This window comes from Halichoerus grypus, chromosome 10 (genome assembly GCF_964656455.1).
Source record: "Halichoerus grypus chromosome 10, mHalGry1.hap1.1, whole genome shotgun sequence".
Classification (NCBI taxonomy): Eukaryota; Metazoa; Chordata; class Mammalia; order Carnivora; family Phocidae; genus Halichoerus; species Halichoerus grypus.
This window is the reverse complement of record NC_135721.1, coordinates 87,356,242-87,367,946: the sequence shown is the minus strand read 5'-3', so window position 1 is coordinate 87,367,946 and position 11,705 is coordinate 87,356,242. Positions and strand designations below refer to the sequence as shown.

Below are 11,705 nucleotides of genomic sequence, written 5' to 3'. Positions count from 1 at the left end.
GCAAGCAGAAAACAATCTTTGCCATTCGCTCTGTGAATTATTTCTGGCTCTTGGATAAAAACCCAAGTTTGGGGAAGGGGCCAGAGGGAGCTCCTATTTATGCTCATGTTCATGTTCACATCATAGACCACCAGGTCACTTTCGATCATAAGACCTGTTACGACTTCAAATCCACTTCTTTATGGCATAAGTGAAGCTGTCTTGATCTAAGGGTGACTTGGTTTACATTTGGGTGGCCATATCAAAAGGATGTCCCCAAAGCTGCTGCGCTCAGTGCTTATAGATAGGAAACCCTTAATACTAAACACTTGCAAAGACTTACCAAGAGTGTTCCGTCTGGACAAGGCTACTCTTTGGTGATCTAAAGAGCTCTTTGAAGACCTTGGACATTAGCTCCTGCTGTGGCAAGGCTACTCATTGCTGGGGAGCCTCTTCCCCGCCAACACCAGCACCTCGGCTCTGCTAGCATGGTGCTCTAGCAACAAGACACTTTCAATCTGGGCTGGCCGCTGGACGTCGGCTCTTGGGTGGCTCAGCCGACTCTTCTGAGAACCAACTGGTGGAAACGTACCCCTCAATTAAATTTGGACTTTCTTTCTTTCATCTCCCTTTTGCCTGGGACAGTAATGTAATTAATCTATCGCTGGTTTGGAGTATGTTCTTTCTTTATTGGCTCATGAAGAGACATTATCCTGGATGCGACTGGCTTGTGACATATCATTATTATAAATTATAATTCCCACAGTGAAATTTCGTTAAATAAATTATTGGCAAAGACAATCTCAGTCTCTGAGCATAATTTGCCATGAATGAAACAGGAACCATCTCTATTGAGTAATTAGAATGTCCGATCCACTGTAATAATCCAAATGTCAAACTTTATTAAGGATAAAAGCGGTCTTCTCTCTCCTGGCTGAGAACTGTGTTGGGTCTTGAGGCCTGAGGTGAGGGAGGAGGATGTGGTTAGATTCTTGGTCTCCTTGCTCGGCCTCCTGCCTCAGCTCATCAGGGAGGTGGATTGAGTGGGAAAAACAAAGATGTATATGGCAGGCGCAGTCCCATTTCCACATCGGTGCTCGTTGGCCTCGGAGGCTTTCTAGCCTGGCTCACTGTCTCTTGAAATCTTGAAATCTTCTTAGCCATTCTCCCACCAGGAACCTCCAACACAATCCCCATTACGTGTGCAATGCCTTCTATTTTCATAAAGCAGAAAAGTAAATCAAATCATAAGCTTTATGACACATTTTCACAAGGTGAACGCACTTGTATGGCCACCCCCCCAGCCAAGAACTGGAAACACTATGAGGGCCCCAATAGCCCCTTCCGCTCCTCTTTCTTACTACCCACCCTCATCCCCTACCCTAACTTCTAACCCCAGAGACAAACAATTCAGACTGTTGCCTTTGATAAACCTGGTTGGCTTTTTCAAGGACGTTATGTCCTCTGCTACTCAGCTAATCAGTTTACCCCCAAATATGCAAACAAAATTCACTGTTCCCAGACTGATACATCTTGGTACTACCTTTGTTCCTTGACGCAGTCTCCCAACCCTCTACTTACGTGCGAGCAAACAAAGGATATGCAAGGTCACTGAACAGTGAGCAAAGGAATATCTCTGAGTTAGTCTTTGACAAACAACTCCTCCCAGAGAGCTTAAGTAATGACGTAATATATTAAGTGTAGGGGGAGAGGGCCTTGAAAAATGATTACTTCTTTAACTATAAAGATGAATAATTCTTAATGAATCTAGAGACAGAGTTCTTAATGTTTCTTTAAAATTTCCAAGCGTTTAGGGAAATTTAATTCATTTCTTAAATAACATGAGATCAATAAAATATTCTCTATTATCTCCACTTATGCCAGAAATCATGTTAAGCATGAATTGTTAAATTTCTTTTAAATATTATAATCAGTTACATAAAAATTGATCTGGTTTAATGAGGCTCTATTCTTAGTTTCAACATTTCTTAGGGTTTTGCAACAAAGAGAGGAATAAAAAGTGATTCAAAGCAGGATATCATCATTTGTTGCAGACACTGTTGGGTTCAAAATTCGACCTCACTTTGGAATGTTCTTAATGGACCAATGTGTAAGCCAAACAGGTGGTATCAAATTGCATTTTGTCTGTTCCTCACTGTCTGAGGGGATCTTTCTGCAAATTCTCTTTCAATCAAGGCACTACCAAGGGGAAGAAAAATGTTACCATTGGCCTTCTACTCCTGGTATCAGTTTGTATTCTTCAAACTTTATCTTTCTCTAGAGATCTATCTATTTCTCTACTCCCAACAAGATTTCTCAAATTTCTCTTCTGTTAAGTTCCCAATAAACACACCTGAAAAGCCCCGAAGAAAAGCAACAGAGGCAAAAATTATTCTCCAAATCAGTTTATATGATTCATCAAAACTAACTCCTTGAAATACATATAAACACAATACATACAATGCTACCTCTATTATGTACATAAAATCTTCTTTCCTACCAATACAAAAGCTTTAGCATTTAATATATTTTTAAGAGTGAAAATCTGTGTTTTCTTATGTCCTATTCAAATAAATAATCATATATTGCATTGCTTTCCCTGAAAAAAAATATTTTCAGAGCTTTGGGGTACATCTGATATGTGAATTACAAATTTTTGTCCATCTTTTAGGGTTACAAGGGCTTCTTGTCCCACAGGAAGGCTGAGTTTGACCGTGCTTTCCGTGGCCTTGTCCTCCAATAATACCTGGATGAGCTGCAAGGGGGAAATGTTTAAAAGACAAAGATAGAAAAAAAAGTTATTCCCTGTTGCTGGACCCACCATTTATATTCTTCTACCATGACCTCGCCCCACCCTTGGACCTCAACTGGAAGCTTCTGCCTTTATTTGTTCCTACTACGGGATATCCTAATTTCTTTGAGGAATGCTCGGGGCCTGATGAGGACTTCAGGGAAGGAATCTCAACCCTGGGATGGTGCAAGAGAGAGGGGCCATGGGGGGTGAGGCGGGTGGGCTCTCTTTAGGAAAAGGAATGGGCCTGCCGTTGTTTGTGAGGAGCTGAGATCAAACCAACACTCTTCCATTAAAGACACGGGAGAGTGTGGATCCGTTGTGAAAATCAAGAAGGAACCTGTGAAATGTTTAAGGGGCTCCTATGTGGCTGCAATGCTCATCGCTTTGGCTGACTTACAGATGGATACCAGTCCCTGCATTCTTGGCTCAAATTCCCACATAGACCCTCCCTCCACCATCCATCAAATATACCAATAGATAAGGGGCGGGGGGGGGGGACCATGAAAACAGTCATTGGTTAAATTAACACTCAGTTGGGTAGTAATAGATTTGAGAGATTCACAGATTCTAGTGTTAACTTAGTGCCCACTCTTGGATAAGCCATCTAACTTGCCTGAGCAAGGCTTCCTATCAGAGAAACCAGGATACTAGGCCTTCCTTCCCTTAGCTCTGATGGTACTGGGAAGATTAGCAATTCCTCGGACATGAATACTTTCAAACTGATAGAGACGTATTTTCTTGGGTCTGGTTTCATTGATAACCCCCTCCACCCCCCATAAGGAATATATTTTACAAAGATGTACACAAAACAACTTCAAACGCAAGGTTAGTGAAAGTATTTCTCACTCTTTCTCCCTAAATTTGACAATAACCATCACCACCCAATGAGAGGATGTTTTTCTTCTCTCTCAAAAAAATCGTCTTTACCTTTGTCCTATAGCTAAAGAGTCCCTTGTTTTTAAATATTTTTGCCATGCTTTAATCCTTGAGTACATGCCCTAAAGTGAAAAATGTGTGGTATGCTTTTATTTATTTTTTGTTTTTATTTTTTATTTCTAAATATTTTTTTAAGTGATCTCTACACCCAGTGTGGGGCTCAGACTCACAAGCCCAAGATCAAGAGTCACGTGCTCTACCAACTCAGCCAGCCAGGCGCCCCCATGTGGTATGTTTTTAAAAAGAATATTCCTTATTTAATATCTGTGATTTTTTACTTTATTCTTAAACACTCCTGGGCACCTTCCTATCGTGAATGTTGCTGGAGTGTAGAAGAGTGACAGATGGATACGGCAGTCCAGAATACTGACTCTGGATGTTATCATAGGTGCAGGGTAACACTAAATTGTTCAAAGAACGAGGAAGCCACAGATGTGCCGCTGAATGGGGTGTTAACTCGTGGCAGATGAATGCAGATGGGACACCGAGGGTGTGCTTTTTTGTTGATGAGGAGTGCAAATGCTGAATAATGAATGCAATAAAAATTAGATGAGCATAACTTTTTGGTGTTAGAGCGTTTAAGTCATTATAGCTAATTCAGCAGGCATGCACAGACAGAAGCAGGTTTAATTAATCTCTAATGCATATTACCTTGGGTTATCTGACATTCATCTGCCTGTATTGCTTTATTATGTAGTTCAATTAAGTATTTAATGTCTTTCTCCATTGTTTCCACCAATTAAATATAAGTCAAACCCCACTGCAATAAACTTCGGAGTTGCTAGGGGATTGGGTGGAGTGTCGTGGAAAGGCGCTCAGATTAAGTTTTTTGGAGAAATAATAATGATGACTAATGATTATGGGTTCTTACTATGTTCCAAGAATTTTGCAATGATTGACTTATTTAAACTTTATAACAGCCCTATGGAATTAGATATTATTATTCCCATTTTGTAGATAAGGAAGCTGAGGAACAGATAAATTAAGCAACCTGCCCAATGTTCTCAGCTAAGAAGTGGAAGATGGGGCATTTGAACCCAGAAAGTTATGTACTACAATTGCCCACTTACATTCCCACGTCATCAGACTTGAAGGTATTTTTAATTTATTCCCAAGTCACTGCTTTTGGAATTAGAGTACATGGTAGCATCTTCTGGGGAGAGAGAGGGTGCTAGGAAGGGACAGTTTTGCAAGGAGAGCTACAGAGGTTTGAATCCCTGCTCTGTCAATTACTAGTGAGGTGACCTTGGGAACATTACTCCACCCCTCATGAGCCTCAGTTATGCTATCTGTGAAATGGGGGCAATGATGGTACATCTCATTGGGTTGCTGAAACGATGCATTTAAATGCCCAGCACAAGGAGCTGACAGTGTCTGCTCTCCACCAGCTTCTAACTGTGGCCAAAGAAGTAAAAGTTTACTCCCGGTTACCTTGGTGACTAAGGGGCATGTCAAATTGTCTACAGTCCTAGCTCTCTCCCCAGCCAGTGAGTGGAGAGATGTACACACTTGGAGCTGAGCATCCAGCACAATTGCTTGTCCTGTTAGGGTTCCATAGAATGCTCCAGAGTGTACTCAGGGGGGCTTCCTACTGGCCAGCCCTTTCTGGACCCTGTTGCCAGGACAGGGTACATCGTCCAGAGGGTCAGGGTGCAGGGAGAGACATTCCACTGGGCACAGCCTGGCCAACTGGGTCTAACTGGGCCTTCTCTCTACCCAAAGCCCTGAAATACCAACTCGTGAGTGATGCCCTAATTGTCCCCAGCTGTTGTTTTCCTAAGGCGGCCCAGCTCTCCTGCCCCTGCCATGGGGTCCCTGATTTGAGGCCAGTATGTCACTATATCCCTATTTCATGCCTATTTGTCATGTCTGCTTCACAGATACACTCTCAGAGGAGGTGAGTTTCTTATTTATAGACACACGTCTGAATCTACTCTACCAACCATATCAAAGGCAGCTAGATATATGAACTTACTATTGCAAGGTAAGAAAACAAAAACCAAAGACAGAGAATTTGTAAACCTGAGAGGCATCTCTTTTGCTCCTGCTCATATTATTTTTGTCTAGTAGGTTGTTCCATCCAAGTAGTGTTCAATAACAGGGTTCTCTGGGGGGTGCCTGGGTGGCTCAGTTGGTTAAGCATCAGACTCTGGGTTTCAGCTCAGGTCATGATCTTAGGGTCCTGGGACTGAGCCCCGTGTCGAGCTCCCCGCTCAGCAGGGAGTCTACTTGTGGATTCTCTCCTTCTCCCTCTGCCCCTCCCCCTAATCACACTCTCTCCCTAAAAATAGATAAATAAATCTTTATATAAAAAAAATTAACAGGGTTCTCTGAACTCTGGAGTACTTAGAATGACGGTTTGTTCAGCAAGGAAAGGTCCCTTGGAGGTTGTGGTTATTGTGAGGACCGTAGGGTATGGACAGTTTCAAGCTGTGACTCATTTCCATGATCAAGACCACTGTTAACTCAGGTGAAGGGCAAGGCCTCTGCCTGGGTCTCCTACTCAACTCAACTCCTCATCTCAAAAGAGGAAGGAACTTGGGCGCCTGGGTGGCTCAGTTGGTTAAGCGACTGCCTTCGGCTCAGGTCATGATCCTGGAGTCCCTGGATCGAGTCCCGCATCGGGCTCCCTGCTCAGCAAGGAGCCTGCTTCTCCCTCTGACCCTCCCCCCTCTCATGTGCTCTCTCTCTCTCATTCTCTCTGTCTCAAATAAATAAATAAAAAATCTTTAAAAAAAAAAAAAAAAAAGAGGAAGGAACTTGAGGGTGCGAAAGAAATACTATGCAAAGTGGCTAAACTTCCAAACATGTATAGAAATTTTAGAAATTAATACTAAGGCAATTTTTTTTTTTTTTTTTACACCAGGTACCCCCGCTTCCTCGGTCAACAGAGGAGTTGCAGTTGCTTGTTTCATCAGTTTGGCTCCACTTTCTGGCACTCAGAGAGGGCCCCCTCTCTGACCTCTGCAACCTGTGTCCTATTCTCCTTGGGGCATGGATCACCCTCCTCTGATCTCGTGTTGTGGGAGAAGAATGGACTGGAGATCAGGCAGGCCAGGACTCTAATCTCTGTTCCACTGTTTACTTGCTGTGTGACTTTGTGCAAGTCACTTAGCTTCTCTGAGCCTTAGTTACCTCAGCCATGGCATGAAAATGGTAAGAGCAGATACTCTGCAGGATTGTATGGCTTTGAGATAATGCATATAAACGGTGTATAGTAGGTGTTAGATAAATAGCAATTCTTTTTTTTTTTTTTTTTTTTTGAGGTGGGGGGAAGAGGCAGAGAGAATCTTTTTTTTTAAAGGAGGGAAGGGCAGAGAGAGAGACAGAGAGAGAGAATCTTAAGCAGGCTCCATGCCCGGTGTGGAACCGGACATGGGGCTCGATCTCACAACCCTGAGATCAGGGCCTGAGCTGAAATCAAGAGTTGGCCACTTAACCAACTGAGCCACCCAGGCGCCCCAGCAGTTCTCAATTTTATATCTTTCAGGATGCACCCCAATTCCATCTTTTCAAAATCCAAAATACCAGAGGTGCTGTCAGTGCTTCTCTCTTAGTCTAGTTAGCTCAGTCAGTCTAACCACCTGGTAAGCTGTGGGAAGGCAAGACCCAGGCCATCCAAATATTCCACACCTCTGAGTGTGCCAGGTACCCATCTATGCACCACGAACCTGAGCCAACCAGTGATCAACAGATAAGCTACTATAACCACCTCTGGCAAAATCTCCCAAAGCAAAGACAGATCTAGAACCGTGTATCGTCATTTGGACAAAGTGATCTTTATGGGTTTCCTAACCATGGGATAGTTCTCAGTCCTTTGCAAAGACTACAGAAGCTGGGGCCCCTGTGTCTGTACCTTATTGCCCGTGTCACTGTCCACCAGGAAGCCCAGGACCCTGAGAACCACACTGCTCACACCCATGGGACATCGGCTCTGGCCCATGTGTTTCAGGGTCACCCAGTGTGGATCCACACTTGGGCTTTCATACTCCTGAGATGGTGAAGAATCTGGAGGGTGGAAATATGCCTGGTCTGGCTGGACAAGAGACTGATCATCTGGTAGCATTTCCTTGAGATGTCCCCCGTCGTCGTCCTCCTCTTCCTCTTCTATGCATGACTGAAGTAGATGAGTCACAAATTCCAAAAGCAGCAAATGGAACAGATGCCAAGAGCCTACATTGAAATAACAACCCCAAATGAATAATTAGATAGACAGATGGACAGATAAACCGATCACTATGGAATTACCAACTTTTCTGGGGCTTTTAACTTCTGTGTACTGGGGCCTTCTCACTCCTATAGCAGATCCTGGGGGGTCCTGGGCAGGCATTCCGTACCCGTGAACCCCAGCAAGGTGGCTTTTGGGACAGAAAGCACAGACAGCTAAATAGCCTGAGCCATGAGAGGGAACTTAAAGCCCATCTAGTGTGAGGTGGGAGAAAAGCAAATCCTACAGAGAAAGAGGTGCCGTTCCCAGAGCTGGAGAATGTGCCCCTCAGCCCCCTATGGTTGGCACATGGGGCAGTTAAGGGATAGGCTGGGAGGAGACGTGGAGGCAGAGTATGGATGGGAGCCAGCTGCCAATCAGAGGCTGGAAATGTAGCACCTGCAGGCCAGGCATCAGGGAGATCATGAAGGGGAGACAGGAGGGCATGTGACTCAGCTGAACGCTCCAAATCCCAAGGTCTTTGGTGTTCCAGGAAAGAAGGATAATTAATGTTCAGCTGAAAAGCAGGGCAGTGTTGAGGGGAGGGGGATCTGGCTTATTGCTATCGTTAAAAGATACTTTTTTTTTCTAAAAATTTTATTTATTTATTTGACAGAGAGAGACACAGTGAGAGAGGGAACACAAGCAGGTGGAGCGGGAGAGGGAGAAGCAGGCTTCCCACTGAGCAGGGAGCCCGATGTGGGGCTCGATCCCAGGACCCCGGGATCATGACCTGAGCCGAAGGCAGACACCCAATAACTGAGCTGCCCAGGTGCCCCAAAAGATACTTTTTTAATGAAGGTAAAACCACGGCTCTCTACAGATATAAAATGAACATGTGTCAAAGATCTCATGTAAGTCATTTATTAAAGAGGAAGTTCGTAAAATGTTGCCAACTTGTTCAAAGGAGAATTCCAAGCACTGAGCGTGTATAGACAGTAAAGATGCCCCACAGATCTGTCCTCAGGGCAGTAATCAATAGCATCCACCTGACACAATTAGTTTGCATTTCCCCGGGGGAGAATCATTTGCATTATTATTGATACAATTTAGAGAGTTGTAAAATAACTCAAATACATGAAAGCTGAAGATAACTCAGAAGGGTGTGCTGAACCTTCTGCCTATTTCAAAGCCTTTTGTCCATTTCCAGCAAACTTTTGTCCATTTCAAAGCCTTACGCAATGTTTGTTTTTCCGTGATGGATCCCAGTGAGACAGGATGGCCTGACCTGGTCTGGAATAAGCTTGACCAGCAACCCCTGGCCCATTTAACCACGTGAAGAGGAAAAACCAGTGTAAATACTTTTTGGGACATCATACGGAGGTCCAAAGAGGGTGTGTGGGTAGGGGGCAACAGCTTCAGGGCTGGGTTTCTTATCAGGAGCTCAGCACATGAGCTCCGCTCCCTCACTTTGCTCTGGGAGAGCATTAGCATAAAGCAGAGTCATTTTGGACTTCACTAAAGGGGAGAGTCTCATTACCAGTGGGTGTCACCTCCGTGGATGACAGGTGACAGCAGCCACCCTCGAAAGAGTTCCAGAGTGTTGGTAAAACTGGTCTACGATAAAGCTTGTCTTCTCTTCCTCGTTTCACCTGCCCACCGTGAGGGCATCTGGCAGCTCTCTGGAGCAGGGATTCTTCACCCAGATTGGTGTGCAAGCTCACAGGGGCGGAGACTTTGTCTTTTCACTGCTGTTACGCCCAGTGCCCGGGAAGGTGCCTGGGACTTTGTAGGGAAACAATAACTATCCACTGGAATGAATGATCCTCTCCATGGGGCTCAGTGGTGAACTTCCCTTCCTACAGTTCCCCTATGCTGCATCTTTGCCACAGATGGGACAGACGTGACCCTTCCTGACAGTGAAAGACCACCTATTTGAGCAGATAGTTTGCAATGGATGCTACTTCACTCTTTCCACTATCTGCATACAATGGTGACTGGATCAATCATTAGTCCTGAAATTTAAACTTGGGTGCCCCAAAGAACCCATTTGTTCTCCATCTCAGTTGGCTCCCTGGGTGCTTTTCTAAAAACACCTAAGAACACAATTCAAAAACAAGGGGAGGCCTCTTTTGCATCCAACCATGATTGAATGGGAAAGGGAAGCTTGGTTTGACTGTTTGATGGACTATCATGGTTGCCATTAAAACACAATTATTACGGCTTTCTAGGTCTGTGTTGTATTTTACAAAAAAGGTGAAAAGAGGGGCGCCTGAGTGGCTCAGTTGGTTGAACATCTGCCTTTGGCTCAGGTCATGATCCCGGGGTCCTGGGATAGAGTCCCTCGTCGGGCTCCCTGCTCAGCGGGCAGCCTGCTTCTCCCTCTGCCTCTGCCTCTGCCTCTGCCTCTCCCCCTGCTCGTGTTCCTGCTGTCTCTCTCCCTCTCACAAAAATAAATAAATATTTTTTAAAAAAGGTGAAAAGAAGGTGACTGGATTCTATGCTGTAATAACATTTTAAAATACCAAAATGTTTTGTGTTCTCTGACTTACCGAAACTATCTCTGTGGCAGAGAGTCATGGCTTTGCTCACGGCGGTGAGAAGGAAATTCCATCTTAGCTGGAAGCTGGCGGCCAATCTGATAAACTCTTCTTTGCTTCTGCTGGGCTATTACATTTTTGTGAGGAAAAAAAATGCTGGGGTTTGTGACAAAGTCCGGAAGATCACAAGCGCACGGCTGCCACGCACAGACGCCAAGTGGCCGGGCGAGAACAGGAAGAAGAAACGATGAGGCAGAGGCACACTGGCCTATTTGTGGTCCCCTGGCATCTCCTGTGGAGATGATTCTAGGGCAGAACCTTTTGAGGTTGGTGGAGAGAAGGAAAGAGCTGGGAAACTGGCCTACGTTTTTTGTTTTGATCCCACACAGTTTTTCGAAAGCGGTCATTTGTGAAGCACCACAGGGGACTGGCGTGGGCAGCCTCGCTGGGCCCACCTGGCTGTCGCCCCTGAGAGAGCTGCTGGCCGCTCTATGCCTGCCCAGTCCAAGCATGTGCAAAAGCAGCTAATGAAGGTAACCGCGCTGATTCTGGAAAGCACAAAGCTGGCCACTGCGCCATGTGCATGACCTGAGGCCTGGAAGGTTCCACCTGGGCAGCCAGCGGACAGCCTGAGTAGCATTAAACTGGGTACCGGTGAGATGCCTCCACGTGCAGGCTGCGAAACTCCATCTAGACCGAGAGTCGCCTTGGGGATCCTATGAATCTCATGGGCATGTGTTGGAATGAACACCCCTGAAGCCCTCCTAAGCCTCATCGTGTATGTGGGCCACACATGGGGTGCGACCGCAAGTCTCTGAGGAGGAGATGTTGAGCCTGGCTAGAAATGAGGGAATAATACCCTTTTTCATCTCTGCTGCTCCTTCCTCTGCACACTGTGAGTGCCCTGGGCTCTGGGAGGTGGTGAACCCCATCCAGGAGCGGCATCCTCCCCCCGTGGGCTCCTGGCCCCTGGCCTGGTGCTTCTGACCACCTAACACAGGGCTCCCAGGAGGAGCCCCGCTCAACAGACACCAGGATACTTCTGAAAAGCATGGAGAGAAGTAGCCCTGGGTGACCAGCACTCTGCACAAACGTTGAAACGTAAACCCTGAGCGCTGTGGCCACCCACGTGGCACTTTAGGCCCCTGTGTCCAGAAGCTGCTGCTGGGCCCGAACCGCCGAGAACTGGGAGAGCGAGCATGTGACCCAGCGGATCGGTTTCTTCTGCGAGCGCGCTGCCAGACGCCAGCCACTGAAGCCGTTAGTCACCTCCCACATGCCTCAGGGCTTACATTTCCACAGTCTGAGT

At 45.7% G+C, this 11,705-nt stretch overlaps 1 protein-coding gene across 2 annotated transcripts in view; it reads right to left on the bottom strand.

Moving 5' to 3' along the window:
* Positions 1–2,368: 2,368 nt before the first annotated feature.
* Positions 2,369–11,705, bottom strand: part of RFX8 (regulatory factor X8) — a 249,380-nt gene continuing 240,043 nt past the window's right edge. For both annotated transcript variants that reach the window (XM_078056781.1, XM_078056780.1), the window contains 3 exons: positions 10,409–10,523; positions 7,566–7,882; positions 2,369–2,734 (listed from right to left, as the gene is read on the bottom strand). In XM_078056781.1, the coding sequence (XP_077912907.1) occupies positions 2,558–2,734; positions 7,566–7,882; positions 10,409–10,523 (609 nt within the window). In that variant the 3' untranslated portion in view covers positions 2,369–2,557. The remainder of the gene's footprint in view (positions 2,735–7,565; positions 7,883–10,408; positions 10,524–11,705) is intronic.